We start from the raw sequence: 18,928 nt of genomic DNA, 5'->3' as shown, positions 1-18,928 counted from the left end.
TTCCCCCCCTCCCCACTCTTTAATATAATTTAAGGAAAGGAAGTTTCTGAACTATGTGAAAGTTTCTGAGCTCTGGTATAAAATCCTGATTTTTTTTTTCTACCTTTGTTCATTTGCTGGAGAAAGTTTCAGACTTTCAACTTGATCAAAGCTATGAAATCTTGGCCAAAAAAGCAGATTATCTGCTGTTTGCACACGAGGGAAACTTTGAATATGGGAAAAGAAAACCTGCACACACACACAAAGCCTTGCCTGTTTTGGTGTGAGCAAAAGAGGGAAACGGGGATAAAAATCCAACGGGGCTGCTCTCATCTGTTTGGGAATAACAAAAGGTGGATATGGGGAAGAGGAAAAGGTTTGCATGATGCTTTTAGGTGGCTTCCACCTGCCTTCCCTACCCTGGCAAAACCACAGCAAACACTGGCCCAGCTTCCCCGCTGTTGTTATTCCCCCATGCAAATGGGAAGAGTCTGTGGCCGGGATTGGCTGCAGGAAGCACATGCAAATCACTCAAATAATAAAAAATTATCTCAGTTTTTACCTTTTTTTTTTTTTTTTTTTTTTTTGCCCCCACACAACTAGTGTGGAAACGGTTAAAATTGCCATGGAAAGGGTGGAAAAGCTTAGGGGGTGTCCATCTGAATTTGAATAGATATCCCCCCTTCTCCCACCTCTGTGTCCTTGGCCTTTTTTAAGGAAGGGATGAGCAGCCCGGTGTGAAGTTGACCATTCCCACCTTTTCTTGCAGCTGTCCCCGAAGGAGAAAGTGGCCCCGGGTGTGGTGGCAGTCATCACTTCAAGGGTAAATGACAAATTTCTTGCTGTGGGTGAGGATGGGGGTGATGTGCAGGACCTGGAGGGGTTGGGCACAACATTTTGGGGCAAGGAAGATCCTGGGTGGCTTTTGAGGGTTGTGAGCACCTGCACGTGCCAGAAAAGAGCATAAATAAAGTGCAGATAGAGACAGTGGGAAAAACAAGTTGAGTTTGAGCCATCTTGAAGGGCAGGGAAAGGATTTGGGAGGAGGCTGGAGGGATCCCCATCCCTGCAGGTGTGGGAGGATGGTGTCACAGCCAGACCACCACAGCAGGTTTGGGAAGCCTGGCCAGGGCTGGGGAGCTCCCGGTGCTCAATCCACCCCTTTATGCTGTGGGTGAGGATGAGAAGGGTGAAAACCCCGCAGCAAACTGGGGAGGGGGCACAGGAGTGAGGGGGGCTGCAAAGAGCAACAGGAGGGAAAGTGCATCCTCAGAGCTGATGAATATTCTAGTGCCTGGATGTTGAGGAATCAGAAATTTGAAAGTCTGATGGTTTATTATAATTACACACATTCATTTGTGCTGTTTAGTGGAAGCCACATGTGCCTGTTGCCTGGGACTGTGACCTGTTATTAAAATCAGTTGTGCCTCCTTTTCCAGAGATCAAGATGAGCGGGGATGCTGCAGATTCCACAGACACCCGGCACGAACCTGACCAGGTGGAGCCAGGTAAGGAGGGTCTGGGGTGCCAGGGGCAGGAGAGAAGGGGGGAAGAGAAGAAAAAGGGGAAAAAAAAAAAAAAAAAAAGGAGGAATGTGGGTGCTGGAAGTTTCTCCCCGTGCTCTTTCTCGGCTCTTGCAGCCTGGGAGTTGATCAGGAATGTGCTCTGGGCTAGGATTGCGTTGGTATCTTGATCAGCCATGCAAGATCCCTTCTGTGTGACAGCAGCGAATCCCTGAGTGCCTCCCTGATGTCCTCACGGGGTTTGACATGGAAATTCGCTCACGCCTCTGCCTCAGCAGCAATAATGGCTTTGGAGCAGTCCTGGTGCACTCTGTACCTCACAGGGGCTGTGCCAGGAGCTCCTCCTTAGGGAAAACGGCCTTTTCTGGGCTCTGTGTGTGTGCAAAAAGGGGAGGGACTTTGGGAATAATCAAATCCAGTTCGGGAATCCCAGCGAAAAACGGATGGAGAGGCGTGATTGGGTTTCTCACCTCACACCTGACGCTGCTCCAGCTCCTGCACGGAGCCTCGATATTCCTTGGATGTGGAAAGCTGAGGCTCAGGGTGATCCTTTGAAGATGCCAGCGATGGTGTGAGCATTGATTTCTGTCGGGTTTGCCCACCACGAGGTGTAACAGGCACCCCAAAAAATCAGGTTTGTGTTTTCGGGCTGCCTGAAGTGAGATTTGAATATAAGGCCTGAGCATTGTAATTTCCCAAAGGGCCACGGTCACATCCCTTTTTAGGCAAATGAGCAACAATAAGAAATCATTTTAGCACCCACTAGGTACGGCAAATTAAGATTATTAAAAGCTGTGCTATAGCTTAACACCTCAACACCTTTCTTAACAAAAACTGGTGGAGAAAATGTAGAGGAATCAAATATTCTCTGAGAAATGAAGAGCCCTAAGCTTGGGCCAAGGGATGTGCAAGAGCAGGTGAAAACTTTGCATGGAATTCTTTTCCTCTTATAAAATTTGACATAACTTATTAAAAATGAGATTTTAGGTAAGCCAGGAGAACTGCAGATTTTAAAGGGACTAACCCCACCCCCCGATTTAGAAATCCTCAGTGCTCTTGGCTGGGTTATTTGACATAATCTAAAATAAAGATCCAATCTGGTTCTGTTCACATCCATGAACTCTGATTGACTTTGGCCAGCTCAGCTCCTGCTCGGGGCTCTCAAATCACCCCAAACTGGGATTTGGGATAAAGGAGCAACAAACACATCCCCAACTCCCCCAAAAATCCCTGGCAGCTGTTACAGGGCCTTAAATTGGGAACTGGAACCCCTTGAAATATTTGGCACTCATTGATGGGTGGCAGGATTAATCAAGATTAATGAAAATGGGGATTTAATTCGGGTATTGGCTGTTATTAAATGTAGTGGGAGGCTCTGGCTGCTGCTGTTGGGAGTCCGAAGTGTTAAACCAGAAGCTGGCAGCACATTTGGTCGGATAAAATACGGGTTTTTTTCAGCTTAAGCATCCCAGACAGCCATTAGCGTGAGCTGCAGCGCCTCTTTTTAGTGGTAATTGAGAAAAGAAAGCAGAGCAGTGAAGTCAATTTGTTTGAAAATAACAAAAAAATGTTCGAGGCAGCGCTCTCCCTCTCGGAGCCTTCAAATCAAGCAGGGAAATCAGGACGAGTAAATCGCCTTCATTTGCAAAGAGTGGCACAAAGAACCTGTTTAAATCGCTTTTTCTTTCTTTCTTTTTTTTTTTTTTTTTTTTTTTCTCTGAGGCTGTCCCGGTGATTTTTTTTTTTTTTTTTCTGGGAAAGAAGAGGGTTGGGAGATTGTTGGGGGAGTCCCCAGCAGCAAGCACAGCCTGTCCTGAGCTTGTCACCTTTGGGGACACCTTTGTAGGGTGGGGGTGGCATCACCTCCTCACTCACCTGTCCAAGGTGGAGCTGCGGGTGCTTCACCCAAATATTCCCCGCGTTGTTCCCTCGCTTCTCGCAGCCTTTTCTGTTTATAAACAACAAAGCTCTCTTTGTGCCGAGCTTCCCGGGAAGTTTTGGTGCTCCCTTTGCACGAGTTGTTAGAGGAATATTTACTGCAGCTCCTAATAGCGGCGTGTTTTGCTTACCTGCTTCATGTGGGAAAATTCTCCGTGTGTTTTCTGATGACTCATTAATTGAATTTCCCATTTCCTACTGAATTAGGGCAATCCGCACACAACTCCGCAGGAAGCTCGTTCTCCCCCCCCCCCCCGCCCCAAAGGAGAGGTCTCTTAGCAAATTAATAATATTAGACCTAGAAATCCTCATAAGTGCGGGTATCCAAAGGGGTTTTTTTCATCACTAAAAGATGCGGGCTGGATCCAAGAATTTGGGAAAAAAAAAAAAAAAAAAGAAAAGAAAAATGAGGGAATTAAGTACCAAAATGCTTTTGTATACCAAGCCCTTGATCTAAAATTGATGCCCAAAGATCTGATGGGAAGTGTCAGTAGCAGCAGCATAATCTCATCCTTTCATATCCCCGCCAATTCCAGGCTTAGAAGGGGGAGGAAAAAAAAAAAAAAAAAGGGTAATTTGGGGCATTGTTTTACTTTGAAAGTGTTTGAAATAATTGCGGGGGGTTTTCTTTTTTGAGAAAATTGTTAAAATCGTTCGCCTTTCGTAGGAGGTTTGGAGAGCTCAGTGCTTTTTTTTTTTTCGTTTTTACTTTTCATTTCATCCACACCAATTTCATAGAAAATATTTCAGGGCTTTAAAAAAGACATACATATATATTCTCCACAAACTTGTGGTTTTTTGATCCAAAATCTACTGGTTACAGTGAAATTACTCAATTTTACAAATTATTATTTTAAAAAATATAATTTCTAAGTGTTCTCACTGCCCAGCCCTGCGAATATTAATCCATCCTTTCCTTCAGCTCTGAATTTTTTTAATCCTGCGTGTGAGGGGGAGCAGGCACGAGGGTTGGTTTGCCTTCCCCATCACCCCGGGGATGCAGGGCAGGCTGATCAGGGATTATCCCTCTGTTTTTTGGGGTCCTTTTCCCCTTTTCCTGCAATGATTCCAAGCCTTGGCATCGGGGCTGAGCTCCCAGGCGAGCCTCCATGGGGGGTAATGAAGAGCAGCGAGTTTGGTGCTTGGCTCGGAGCTCTTTTCATCTTTTTTAAACTGATGAAAGCCATGCCAGCGAGCTCGGCGCTGATTTTTTTTTTTTTTCTTTTTCTTTTTTTTTTTTCTTTTTTTTTTTTTTTTTTATGGGAACTGTGGGGGCTTGGCAGTGCCGAGTGTCGCCCCTGGTCCTGCAGCCCCGGGGGCAGAGATCTCCCCCTTCTTGTGGTTTATCTAAGCCCTCGCTATCTGATGCAACAGAACGCTGAGGTGGGACTTGCCCCTGTCTGTCTGTTTGTTTGTGTCAGACACTTGTTCCCCGCTTATCTCCTCCATCAAAACAGGTTACACCAAGCAGAGCTACTTCCCTTTGATTTCATCTGTTGAGGCTATGGGGGGGAAGCCAAAGCTTTTACAAAAAGGGCGATAGGGAAGCGCTTCAAACACAACCACGGGGAAGCGAATAGCTGCAGGCACCACGAGCATCTTCCCTCCCCACCCTGAACCCTGAGCTGAGCCCTGCCAGCAGCCCGGGATGGGGAGTGCTGGGCACCCTCAGCTCTGGGGGGGATGTGGGGTGCCCTAGGGGACAGCCCCTGGGTGGCTCCTGGGATGTTAAGAAGAAGTTTTTTTACTGGAAGAGTGATAAAGTATTGGAATTGTGTGACTGGGGGAGGTGGTGGAGTCACCATCCCTGGATGTGTTTAAATAAGTTTTGGATGTGGCACTGGGTGCCATGGCTTAGTTGAGGTGTTAGGGCTGGGTTGGACTCAGTCTTGAAGGTCTCTTCCAACCTGGTGATTCTGTGATCCTGTGATTTTGTGATTAATTTTGTTATTCTGTGATCCTGTGGTCCTGTGATCCAATGATCCTGTGATTAATTCTGTGATCCTGTGGTTTTGTGATTTTTTTGATCCTGTGATTCTATGATTCTGTGATTTTGTGATCCTGTGATTCTGTTATTCCGTGATCCTGTTATTCTGTGATTCTGTGATCCTGTGATTCTGTGGTTCTGTGGTTCTGTGATCCCGTAGCTGAGCCTGGGAGCTGGATGGGATGGGGACAGGAGAATGGCTGGGTGGGTTGGTGGAGCTCTGAGCCCTTGGTGGCCATGGGAGCAAGGTTATCTTGGTGACTTTTCTCAGTGCTTTAGGATTAGAGAATGTCCTGAGCTCCTGGCCCTGCTCAGACACCCCAAAATCCCTGGGATTGGTGTCCAAACACTCCTGGAGCTCTGGCAGCCTCAGGGCCATGCCCTGGGCAGTGCCCAGCACCCTCTGAGGGAAGAATCTTTCCCTGAGATCCATCCCAAATTCCCCTGAGCCTGCTCCAGCCGTTCCCTGGAGCCCAGAGAGCAGAGATTGGAGCTGCCCTCGGACACCCGTGAATTGTGCCCTCAGTGTCCCCTGCACAGAGCACTGACTCAGCTCTCTCCTCTCTGCGACCAGGAAAAACCCTTCCCTTTAAACCTCGAGAAAATGCAGCACTGAGGGGCTGTGACACATCTGCTCCTAAGTGTCCCTTCTGAGGAGACCCTGCTGTGACATCCGTCCCCGTGGATGCCATTCTCCCCTTTCATCCTCACCTTCAGCACAGCCACAGGTCCCCTGGCAGCACAGCACAGAGCAGCTCTGAAACTGGACACCACAACTTCCACCCCAGCCAAATCCCCTCCCAGTGCCAGTGATTTTTGCATTAAATCCGTGTGAGGGCAGATGGAAAATCAGAGACTTTGCCTCAGTCTGCCTCTGCCACCAAGTGAATGAAGCCCTGAGCTGGCAGGTGAGAGTCCTGCTGTGTTCTCTCACCTTTGGCAAGGTGTGAGCTGTGAGCAGGTGCTGCTCTGCCCAGGGATGGGCAGGACAGAGCCCTGTGCTCTGCTGGGCTCTGGGAAGGAGGCTCTCTGTGACATTCCCGTGGGGTAGAGTCTCTGGGGAAGGTGATGGATCATGCTGGGATAATGTTTGGAGGTTCTGACCTCTGTGTCAGCCCCTAACTCAGGTGAAAGGATCCAGCACAGGTAAGGGATGGCAGATTGGGCTGGGGGGTGCTCAGCCCGTGCTGTCTCCCAGCTTTTTTTTTTTTTTTTTTTTTTTTTTCTTTTTTCTGGGAACTTTTATTTCCTTCTGCCTTTTGTTGTTCCCTCCTCATCTCAGGCTGGAAGCAGCTTGCCAGGCCAAAGTCTTTTGAGGAAACTTGGCCTCTCCCGGCCCCACGCTGAGCTCAGTCCTGGGCTACGCCTTTGCTCCCCTAGGCTGGCTCTCCCTCGTGAAACTTTCCTCAAAGCCTCCAGGATTTCTCTGGTCTCTTCCCCCTGCAGCCATGCACAGCCCCAGGACAAGTCCCGGGTAAATGAAAGCTGCAGCAGTTGGGCTGGAAACAGCTGGTTGCTATGGCAATTGGGGCTGCTCGGGATTTGCATAAGGCTGATGATTTTCATAGCACAGCCACATTTAAGGCAAGCAGGAGAAATTTCCATATTCCCAGCTCCGAGTCAGTTGGGGCGTGGGGGAGGCCAGGAGGGGGATATTTGAAATTCAAATGAAGGTGATTAGGGTTTGAGGTTGGGTTATTTTATTTTTTTTTCTTAAACATCCCATTATGGAAGAGGATAAAAAAGGATGGGGAGGGGAAAGGGGAACAAAAGGCTGGTTTGACTTGAATTAGAGGGGCAAAGGAAGAGCTGGTCTGATCTGCCTCTTGCCTCTGGTCTAGGAGAAGAGACTTGCCCTCTCCCAGCACCTGCAGGTGAAATGTTTTCCGTGGGAACAACTGCTGCCCTCGGGTTTCCTTCTGGAAGGTGCCCAGGTCTCCCACACTCGCTGTCCTGCTCTCCCCTCGCCCTGCCCCACACGGAGGGGCTGCACAGGGACCTGGGGATGGGGTTTCTCTGAGGCACTGACAAAGGGAAGGCGTTTTTATAACCCAGGGCTTTCCAGCCAAATCGAGCACTGGAGCGTTCAGTGAAAGCTTCCCCTGGAGTCTGGAGCTGTCTGAGTCAGCACAAGATTCAGTTTTGCTCACCTGCCTTGGCTTTCCCATGGAGATGCTCCATGGAGATGCTTTGGGGGTTTTGTGTCTTCAGATTAAAACTGCAGCCCTACCTGGCTGCCTCAAAAACTCCCCATCCTGCTCACGTTTTAAAAAATGACTTTTTGAAGTGCCTTGGGAGCATCAAGCATCCCAGCAGGGCACGTGGGGATCCAGGGAATTGAGTGGTGCCTGCTCAGCTGCAGCTCCTGCTCTCCTCAGTGCTGGAGGTTGCAGCTGGAGGGAATCAGGGGTGGCCACTCCATGGGGAAAGGATTTAAGGGAGCTCCCAGGGCATTCAGTGTCTCCTGCTGCTTCTGGAGAAGTCACTGGTGTGGCTGCCTTGGTTTTTACCTGAATTTCCAAAGTCAGTGGAAATCCTGAGGAGTATTTCGTGCAGAATGTCTTACTTTGATTCTTCCTTCGGTGCAGGTGAGCATTTGGCTTCATTTACAGCTTGTGAGACAAGTACTGGCCATAGTTACAGTAATTTTCTCTACCAGCACTTGGGCAATCTCTTAACTTCACACCTTGTTTGAGGTGAGAGGTTTGAACAGTGAATTTACCAGAAATGCCCCTTGAAAGGGGCACCAGGCCAATCTCCTGTGGCATTGTGCTTCATCAGATGGAGTGCTAAAATCTCCAGGATAGGTGAGATTAATCTTAATTTTAGATATTCGATCCTCTGAGGCTGCAGCCTGCCCTGCTCACCCCAGGCAGTCCCTGATGGGAGCAGGGATCTCCAGAGGGTGATTCATCCCTGTGCCATCTCTCTCGGGGGCGAGAGGAATTGCCCTCTGGAAGCTCCTGCTTCCTCTGCATGGCTGGAAAGGGAGCCTGGAGCAATTGGCTCTCAGTGAGGCACCTAAAATTTCTGAGCTCTCAGCCCAGGCAGCCGAACCCCCTGCCTGGTGTCTGCCTGGCGCTGTTCCCCATTTCCCTCCCAAATGTGCAGCAGCAAACTGATTCCCTGTGGGAATTCCTCACCGCCTGCTGCAGGCTGGGATCACCTCCTCATCCCCCTGTCCCTCCAGAGCTGGGCTGAGCTCACTCTGGAGCTGCCTGGGAAGAGGGATGAGCCCTGCTGGTGTGGCCAGGTGAGAAGTGTCCCTCCCCGCAGGTGACACCAGCCTGTGTGAAGATGAAGGCCACCCTGATTTTACTTTTCCCCCATTAGGGTGCTTTCATCCTCCAGGGCTGGACTGGCTCTGCAGCTCTGCTCGTGATGGATCCCTCGCCTTGTGTTTTCCAGGGGGGAATGGCAGGGGGTGGGGGGAACTGCCCGGAACTGCTGCGCTGCTCCCATCCCCAGAGAAACCTCCCCAGGCAAACTCGCACCAGATCTGATGCCAGGGCTATGCAAAACAGCTGCCAGGTGAACCAAGGAGAGCAGCACAAGCCTGGCCTGCCGGGTTCAGAGAGCCGGCTGAGCTTATCACTGCTTTTCCAAACACCCAGCAACAGCAGGGTGAAGCCTCGCTGATGGGCTGGGGATTGAAAGGCTCCAAGCAGCTTTTCCCCATTGAAATCCCAGGGCTTCCCCAGCCTCGTGGAATTTCAGGAAGAGGAGGACTGATTTAGCAGATTCTGGAGGTTCTGGATCCCTTTGTGTCTGGCTCGTGCAGCAAAAATCAAGTTGTTGGCTGGGTTGAAGCTCCATTAAAATGAGTGGAGTTCTGGCAGTTTGCAGCAGGAGAGAGAATCTGCTGCCACTTACACTTTTCTTTCTTTTTATCTCCTGGAGCTAGAAAAGATTAAATCTTAAGTGCAGATTGTTTGAACAGCTCATTCCTTTAAGGAGAGAAATGACTACTGCAGTGAGTCCTGATGTTGACAGAAACTGGGAGGAAACTGAGGCTATTTTTATAAAGCATTTGTAGGAAAGTTACAGTTCAACTGAAAGAGAGTTGTTATCCCTATCACATCCAAACCTTGGCTCGCAGCTGCAATCACTTGAATTTTACATTTATTGAAACAGAAAAAAAAAAAAAAAGAAAAGCACCAGATTTGTTTGCAAATAAATCTGTGCCCAAACACTGGTTGGTCCTGCAGAGATTTGTGTAACCAGCTCCCATTTACATAACCACTGGGAGCAGAAATCACCCCTCCCAGTTTTAAATCTCTCCCTCTTGGACATCTAAGGCTGAACTGGTTGCCCCTGGGTCCCTTTGGAGTCAGTCAGGAGGAATAGTCATCTCCAGAGGGCCATTCATCCCGGGGAGATGGGAGGCTGAGATAGGTGCAGGAATGGCCTCTGGAGGTGCCTGGTGCTCCTTCTGTCTGCCCAGGCAGCCCAGGGCAGCTCCCTCTTTAGACACCCCACTCAGTGCCAGGCTCCTGCACTATTTGCTCAGCTGGCACAGAATTCCTGGCTGGGATGCTCCCAAATCCCCCCCTCCCCGTGGTTCTGCAGGGATTTGGAGGATGCTGTGCCTGAGTTTGTAGGAGAGGAAGGGACAAAGGAAAGGTCCAGGTGTGTCAGCTGCACGTGCTCCTGGAAGGAGGGCAAAGCCAGAGGTGGGGAGAGGAGGGGGAAGGACGTGGGGCTGTGCAGGGAAGCTCTGTTCCAGCTGCACCTCCCGGGTTCCAAGTTTTGGGGTGAATGGTGGTGACTCAGCCATCGTCACTGGGACCCAGGGATTCCCCTGCAGCTCTTTGGATCTTGCCTCATCACCACGCTGCTCACCTGAATGTGAGTGAAACTCCTGTCTCCAAGAAACCAGGAGATTACCTTTTCCTTCCTGTTCTATTTTAGCAGCTGGGAACTTTTATTTCCTCCTTCCCTCCTGGCTTTGCTTCCCTTCAGCTGCTGCCTCCAGATCGCATCAAACACCCCCCCAGATGCCTGTGGGGGTTTCAAAGGTAGAAACTGCAGACCTTGAAGATGCTCCCGCGGTCCTGCTCAGGTGTGTGGATGCTGATTGTGATCATCCATTAACGCTATCAGCATTCCCATCGCTGGATGTGCCCTCCTTGGCTTTTGGGGCTGGAATGGAGCTGGAACGCAATGAATGAACCCCATTCCTGGGGAGGGAGCAGCTGGAGAGAGCTGGACAGGGAGCAGAGAGGCTTGGAATGAGGGAATTACACTGGGAAAAGAGATCAAGGACTGAGATAGGGGAGAGGAAAAGCTGGGAGGCGGCAGCTGGGAGGAAAGCAGGAAGAGCAGGGCAGAAATGCAGCCAGGCTGGGGCACAGGGCTCAGAGCTGGTTGGGGTGAGGATGGTGAGGAGATGGAGATCTCAAATTGAGGGAGCAGCTCAGAGCTGGTTGGGGTGCACAGGGTGAGATGTCAAATTGAGGTGGCAGCAGCTCGTTCTGCCACGGCCCTGCTCGATTGCAGAGTCCCACAGCTCCGTTTCCACAGTCAGTGCTTTTTAAATGTCACAGATTAAATCTCCAGGGCTGTTTCTAGACAGCAGAGAGCAGCCACGAAGCTCTGTTATCCTTGACTCTCCAATGTTTTGCCATCCGTGGATAATTGTACCAAGCACACTCCCCCTCAGAATCCACACTGATTCACCTGGGAATACTCTGTGCATGGAAAAACGTGTGCTGGGATAAAGGCTTGTTCAGTTGAGGGAAGTCCATGGGGGAGCTGGATTTGCCCTCCTGCCTGCACAACCTCTCCCAAGCACTTTGCAGCTCTTTGCAGGAGCCCTGAACTGCTGGAAAACACGATGTGTTGGAGCTTGATCAGATCACAGGGCTCTGCTTCATGGGGAACGTTATCCTGGAAAAAACAGCAGGAGCAGGAGGCCTGGGGGTTTGTGCTGCTGGGATGTGAACATTTCCAGGCTCTTGATCAGAAACTCGGCTGGACTGGCAGGGAATGGCTTGGGGAATGTGTTGCAAAGGGAAGGGGTGTCTTGGGGTTGCCTCTGCAGCTCGAGAGCTTCGTGGAATCCCTTAAAGCATTCAGATCTGTGGGGAGCACAACCTTTGCTCTGTGATGTTCCTGATGAATTTGGCAGGTGTGATGGTGGGGGGGGGTGTTTATCATCAAAGGGGAATGAGTGAGGGCCTGTGAGGTACCTTCAGGCTGAAACCTGTCTGATTTTTTTTTTTTTTTTTTTTTTTTTCCTCCTGTGCCTGCCAATCTCTTTTGGAATCAAGGAGACGCCTCTTGAGCACAACCCCACGGCACCCTGTGTTCCTCCAGATATCCCAGAGTTACCCGGTGCCATGTGGGTTCCTGAGGATCCTGAGCCCTGGCCACCTGTTTGCTGGCCATCCCCACAGTGAGCCCTGGATTTCCCTGGAGATTTGTCATGTCCTCCAGCTCACCTCTGCTGGAATCTCCCTCGTGCTCAGATTTCCCCCACCCTTGGCCAGGAACACTTTCATTATCCCTCAGCCAAGGCTGGCACCACCTAAATGCTGCAGAAGCCTTCACCCTTCCATTTCTGCACCTTCCTCCTCCTCTCCTTGCTCTCCCAGGGCCAATTTTTTGGTTATGTGTGTTCCAAGTTCTGGAAAGCTCCCACCAGTGCTGCCTGTCATTAATACTGAGCTGTTTTTCTCTTTGTTTCGTTGTAGGGAATGAACAGAATGGGCTGGACTTTAACAGGCAGGTAAGATGTTCCCTGGCTTTCCAGGTATTCTCCTCCTTTCTGGAATGGTGTTTTTTACTTGCTCATCATGCTGCAGCTCCTGTGAGGAGATAAAAACTGTTAGGTCAGAAGCTGCCATTAAACAGACCACAGAACTTCTTCCCAGTTCCCTTGTGGGATGCAATGACAGATTACACCTCTGGTTTCCCTCTCCCTAATTCATAGAAGTTCACCTAATTACAGAGTTCCTTTAAACGACCATTTGCTTGAGGGGTTTTCTGGCTTGTACAGTTTTTTTATATCATCATTTAGGAACAAAAAGCGCCTCAGTTATGGTGGCAAGGGTACAAGTCCCTCCCCAAAGCCCCAGTGCTGTGACACTGGCACTGGCAGCACCGTGGTGTGCAGGGACAAAGGCACGGGGCTGACTCGGGAGTGTCAGCCAGCATTAAAAATGAGGTGGTTTGAGGTCTTGGAGTGCACAGGTCACATTCCTGTCTGCAAGGCAGCAGGGAAAGGGACAGCAGATAAAACGATGGGGCAGGCAAACGCCAAGTGCAAAGGAGGAGCTGAGGGGCCGTGTCCCTGCTGTGTGTGCTCTTCTCCCCCTGCTTTGTCCAGATAAAAGCATCCCCTGGCTCAATGGGTGCCTGCAGACCTTCCTAAAAATCCCGGAGTGTCACATCAGGAGGTGACAGCCCTCTGGATGCTTGGGACTGTGCAGACACAGGAGCTCTGCTGGCAGGGTGGGGAGGCACAGGGTGCCCCTAAATCCCTGGCAGTGCCCAAGGCCAGGCTGGACACTGGGGCTGGGAGCAGCCTGGGATGGGGGAAGGTGTCCCTGCCCATGGCAGGGGTGTGGGATGAGAGGAGCTTTAAGGTTCCTTCCAGCCCAAACCATCCTGAGATTTTAGGAAAACGCTCTCTGAGCCCAGAGCTGAGGCTTCCTGTGGTCAGCAGAGCTGGGCTGAGCCCTGGAAAGGCCAAGAGGAGTGTGGAGGGCCAAGCAGTGCCCTGCTGCAGGGCTGGGGTGGCAGCTGCAGCCAGCAATGCAGAAGGGGCTGTAACTCCGTGCACAGACTTGAGGCCGACGTTGGCACAGCAACCTCTCCACTTCCAAAGTGCATTCCCCAAATCCGAGGGCTCCAACCCTTCCCAAAGGCTCCCTGTGGGCAGCTGCACCTTCCCCACGTGGCTTTGTGTCCCTCAAGCTCCCCGTGGTGACAAATGTCAGCCACGCTGCTGTTTGTTTGTTTGCTTTGGCTGCTCCAGCTTTGGGTGGGTCTCCCTTTCCTATCAAAGGTGTCTTAACACGCTCAGCCATCTTCCAGGATTTTGGAATCCCCAGCTGCAAACAAAAAGCCCTGTGTCTCCAGCCCAGGGCACGGAGAAGAATCCAAGCTGCTCCCCAGGGGTGATAAAAGGAAATTCCTTGCAGATAGAAGTGATCATTACCTGCTGCAAACTTCTCCTGTGGCAGCAGCACGGAGGGGCTGGGCTGGGGTTAATGGAGGAGAGGTGGTGGAGCAATGCTGATTTACACCACTGCAGCTCTGACCCACCATCCTCTGCATTCCTCTGGGTGAGGGGGCAGCCAGTACAAATATCCTCTCCTAAAAAGAAATTGTGCTTCTATGATTTTTTTTTTTTTTTTTTTTTTAGCATTTCCACTTTAATTTTCCTCCTTCCACCAAAACAGCGCCACAAAATCCAGTTCATTTATTCCAGCTTGTCTGTGTAACTGAACAGCCAACTTAGCTGGGGATTTAGCGAGGTTTAAAAAGCAAAAGACTGTGAATGAGCTCGTTTTATTGTTATATTTGATTTCTAATCTGCTCTGATGTCCCAGAGTCCAGCAGAGGGGTTTGCAGTGATGCCAGGGATGGGGATGGAGCAGTCCCTGAGTGGACACAGGCCTGTGCCAGTGGCTCTTTGTCTCCCTCTCTTGGCCCTCCCAAGGCCATGGGTAGAGTGATTTAAATCGTTATTTAAAATAATAATTACTATTTGAAAGTATTGTTATTTAAAATAATAACTATTATTTTTAAATTATTCTCTTAAATGAGCAGGAGCCTGAGCACACACGGGCTCCACACTCACATTTAGGGTTGACCTCAGCTCTTGGTGAATTCATCCTCAATTCAGCAAATAGATTTCAAATGATGGAGAAAAAAGGAAGAGAGGAGAGCTGGAAATATCAAAGTGTTTTCATGTAAAATCAGGTGCTGTGCTCTTTCATTAGGGGTGGAGGTTGGTGGGTTTTTTAATTTGGTTTGGGGTTTGAGGTTGGTTTTGGGTGGTTTTTTTTCCCCCCTTTTTCGTTAGCTTGCAATTCAAGTTTTCAAACCGAAGCCAGGGCAGGATGGTTTGAAACCCAACTCCAAAACCGACTGCAGGAGCTCTCTTTGCCTTTATTTGGAGTGCTGGGCTCTAATCACTTTGAAGATCATAAATCTCACATCGTTTAAGCCTCTCCCCCAGCCTTTGTAGATGGCCTACATTTCAGGTCTGCTTCCCTCCCTCCCTGCCGTGTTGTGCTCCAGGCGGGATGGGAAGGGTGGAGTGACCTGGTTAGACCCCTTCCCTGCCTCCCAATTCCCTGCTGGGGCTGCTCTCACCCTGCAAACGGCGAGGGAGGGAAACTCTTGCGGAGTTTGAGGTTTTCTAGCAGTTTGTGGGTCAGCCCTGTGCTTTATGAGAAAGCTGCCTCTGATCCCTCAGCCTATTTGGCAAACATTTCTCCTCTACCCCCCCACTCCCTTTCCCTCCCCTCTTCAAACTCTCCTCCCACCTGGATGCAACAGTAATTTGTATGTGAATGAGAGGGAAAAGGGTGTGGATGGAAAAAAAGCAGCATCTTCAGCCTTGCCTATCTGGTTTGGCTTTTTTTATTTAGTGAGTCTAATGCTGGTTGTTTCCTGTTTATGGCGAGGGAAATGCAAAGGCACAGTAATCAACTTTCACCTTCAGTGCTGGCAGCCTGCACAGGGCCACCTGCCTCCTGATGGGTTGGGATGGTGGCCAGAGCGTGGCAGGGACAGAGCCGAGTGACTCTGCCTTTTCCTGGCCAAATCCAAGCCCGGTTTGCCTCAAATGGGAGCAGGACAAGGGCTGGGAGTGCTGCGATGGGAGATTTTCCTGGCTGCCATGTGGTGATCCTGCCCAGGTGCTGCGGTCTCCCCAGCTCTGGTTGGGTTTAATTCCCCGTTCAGCCTTTAGGAAATACTGGATTGTTTGTTTGTGTAGCTGCTCTGGAGAGCCAGGTGTCTGGAGCTGAGCCCTGGGATAATGCTGCCTGCTGGAATATGCACGGGGATGGAGGGCTGAGGGTTTTGGGAGGTGCCAGGGCTTGTGTGAGTGGTGTGAGGGTTGAGCCCAGCTCCTGGTGATGTGCATCCATGCACAGCTGGAGGAGGGGAATGCACAGCTGCTGAAGCCAGGAGTGCTTTTCCAGCTGGGAAGTGATGGCAGGACCTTGCTGGTCCAGGCAGGAATGCAGGATCAGCTCTCCTGCTTCCAGGGGAGGGGATGAGAGCTCCTCTCCAGAGCTGGGAGGGAAAATGTCCCTCCTGCAATAAATCTGCCAGGTTTTTGTGCCAGCAGAGCTGGGCAGGATCTGCCTCTGCTCCCCATCCAAATGTGCCCGGCATTCTTCATTCCAGCAAAAGGCTGACCCTTGCAGGACAGGCTGTCATTTGTTTATCAAACCTGTCATTATCATCAATCTGAAGGAGATCTGCCTGGGAGATTTGACAATGTTTAAGATGAGGTGCCTGAGCAGAGCCCAGCTTCAGTTTTGCTGTTGGTTCTTTATTCCTGTTCTTTGCTGTCCTTGCTTTACACCAATCAGGGGATGGAGTAAGGACATAGATTTCCAACAGGCTTCCTAGAAAGCCTTTTCAGCTGGGTCTGTGGAAAAATTCCTCCTTTCTAAAGCCAGATCCAGCCTCCTGGGTGTTACTGCCCTGCTCTCTTACAAGAGGTGCTGAAGGGGTTCCCTTCCCTCAGGAACCTCCTTGTCTGACTCCCCTCCCTGCTCTGTTCATATTTGACAGTCCTTGCCCAAAGAAACTTTAATTTTGGAGGTTTGTGGGGGATTTCCAGCAGCTGCTTTGAGGTACCAGGGTGAATTATCTCAGCTGATGTCCTGTAGGCACATGATGTGAGAAATTCAAAGTGGGCAAACTGCACCCGAGATGTGAAATCCCTGGTGGCTCCTTTTCAGTGCCATTAATGAACGCCCTGACCTTGTTTGGTACCTTCCACCCACATGTCTGAAGGCTCTTTGCTAATGGATTTAGCATCCCTTGGTGCCTCTGGAAGGTGGGGAGGTGTCTTGCAGACACAGCCTGACTCGCTGGCTCTTCCCAAAGATGCTGAGCTCTGTGATTGCAGCTGGGATCAGGGGATGCTTCATGGCCCAGTTGCCCGTGGACATTGGGGTGTATTGAAAATCCAGGGGCTGCTCCCTGGCAGAGCTGGGTTATGGACTCCCATCCTCTGATTCATCGTCTTGTGCTCAACCACAGACAAGTTCTTCCTCCCCTCCATCCTTTTGAAGGTGCAGAGAAGGGCCCAGCTCGCTGGGTAGTTTGTTATTAATATCTGCGATGCAAAACTCCTTGCACATTTAATTTCGCTCCACCAGGGCTTCCCTCCCCCCGGGGATCTCTCTCAGAGCTTTTCATTCCCACCTCCCCCTAATCTCATGTGCTCCCTGGATGTCATTGCTGTTCCTGCTTGGCTTTTCCCCGTGGGTAGCTCAGGTTTCAGTCTGCCCTCCAGATTTCCATCCCAGTCCTGCTTTGCCCTCCTCTCGAGGGGAGGTTCACATCCTGCTTCCTTCTCCCCTCTGGGGATCAATTCAGATTTCACTCTCTCTTCTCCCCATTGCCCCAGGGCATCAGCCTAAGTCTTGCATCTGCTTTTCATCTCTTGAGCCTCCCCTGGCTGGAAATCAGGGCTGGCCTTGTATCTGCCTCGCCTGACACTGCATCTAAGCTCAGCTCTGCCCTGGCCTTTCCCTTTTGAAGTCTCCCAGCTCTGTCCTAGGGACAGGCTGATTGCATAAATTTGTTTGTGTGCAGGTTCCTCATTGAAATGCAGCCCTTTGGGAAAGCATCAGAGAAAGCCCTGGCTCCAGGGAAAGTCCTCTGTGTCTAAATCTGGCCCTGCTTTGCTTAGGACAGATATGCAGAGGAACCCCTTCTTCAGGCTGGGTTTGTTCTGGCACCTCGGGTGAGCTTGCTGGGAATGAACTCCAAAACAGGCCAGGGGAACTTGGGAGGGAAAGGGGGATGCAATTAGGAGCAAGGATTTGGCCTTTTAAATTGTTTTTCTCAAGAGGTGGACTGAAACCACCGAATTAATTTGTTGACAGCGACCCAGAGCTGGCTGGATTTTATCTGTTCCTTAACGTCCAGTCCATGCCCAAACTCCTGCTCTCCTGCTTTTAACGGGCAAACTTCATTTATAATGTGATTCCTACACCTGTTTCCTTGGCAAAATACCTCGTAGAGCTGTTTCAGATGTGTCTGTGAGGGAGAGACCGAGATCTCTGTGCAAATTCCCTGCTCATCCTTCAGGAAACGCTTTCTGTGCTCACAAGGGACGAGCCCCAGTTTCACGGATCTGTCTGAAGGGTCACAAAACTTGTTTTCCACAACAGAAACTCAGCCCAAGGCACGGCTGTCACTGGCCAGCCACAATCCAGGTGGCCCAGCACCTTTTTGAGGGCTGGGTGGCATGAACTGCTGTGCCTGGATGTGACTCCCAGGGAGTCACCACTAATGAGGAGAGGACTCGGAGTCCTTTCATCTGCTGAGCTCCAAGAATTCACCCCAAACCTGCACCACCCAGCCAGGGTGGGGTCCTGCACGAGGGCAGGTCCCAGCACACGGAGGGGAAGGTGATGGGTTCCAAGCAAAGCCTCTAATTTTGGACATCAGAGGGCACTTTCTCCCTCCCAGAGGTGCTGAGTTGAGCTGCTCCGTGTGGGCTTATCCAGCCTGCTTCCAGCCCGTGGGATTTGCACGGGATTGGAGCAGAGAGCTCCCCCAACCCTTGGACTTCATCCCCCACCCAATTGAAACCCCATCTGACGCTCCCTCATCTTCCTCACTCTCCCTTTGTCCTTTAATTACTCTGCTTGCTGTGTTTAATGCAATCCCTCCAGCTGCTCTTCTCCTGTCCCAGTTCCCTGGGGCGTGGCAGCCAGTGCCAAAAATTCCAGGGACCAATGGGAGAGACCCCTGGAGCTGGGATGGAGCCAGCCCCAGTCTGATTCCACTCCTAAAAGTGGGATGTGGTGGGATGTACATCCCTAACAAGGGCTACCTGGGCTGTGTGGACACTCTCCCTGTGGATGACTAATCCAGGGATATCCACACAGTGCCAGGTGTTTGCATTTGTCACTGCCAGAAGGCACAGAGAGTCCTGAACAAACAGAGATTCCTCCCCATAGGCAAGGGATGCATGGGAGGAAAAAAAAAAAAAAAGGACATTTTTCATGCCGGGCAGATTCTCAGCCCAGAAAATCCCAATAAGGCAACTTTGGAGTGCAACAGGAACGTGCTCGAGCTCCAGGGGACCTGTGTGAGCTTGCAGGAGGGCAGGGGAGAAGCCATGGAGTGGTGTGTGTGTGTGTGAAATCAGGGTGATAAGGAAAGGGGCAGGGATGCAGCCCAGGGTGGGAGCAGAGCAGATAAGCACGGGGGTGTAGGCAGAGGTGGAGTTCTGGAGAGGTTTGGGAGTTGGGCAAGTGAAATGGAGAGAGAGAGAGAAGTGCAGGGA

The 18,928-nt window shown here is 50.6% G+C and overlaps 1 protein-coding gene across 1 annotated transcript in view; it reads left to right on the top strand.

Annotated features, from left to right (window-relative positions):
• The first annotated feature begins 1,346 nt into the window (after positions 1 to 1,346).
• The window catches only part of POU2F3 (POU class 2 homeobox 3), a 35,104-nt gene continuing 17,522 nt past the window's right edge, over positions 1,347 to 18,928 (top strand). Inside the window, exons 1-2 of the mRNA XM_014890458.2 lie at positions 1,347 to 1,487; positions 12,123 to 12,157. Of these exons, the coding sequence (XP_014745944.2) occupies positions 1,427 to 1,487; positions 12,123 to 12,157 (96 nt within the window). The 5' untranslated portion in view covers positions 1,347 to 1,426. The remainder of the gene's footprint in view (positions 1,488 to 12,122; positions 12,158 to 18,928) is intronic.

The sequence above is a fragment of the Sturnus vulgaris genome, chromosome 23, assembly GCF_052056855.1.
Source record: "Sturnus vulgaris isolate bStuVul1 chromosome 23, bStuVul1.hap1, whole genome shotgun sequence".
Taxonomy (NCBI): domain Eukaryota; kingdom Metazoa; phylum Chordata; class Aves; order Passeriformes; family Sturnidae; genus Sturnus; species Sturnus vulgaris.
This window is presented reverse-complemented; position numbering and strand designations above follow the sequence as displayed.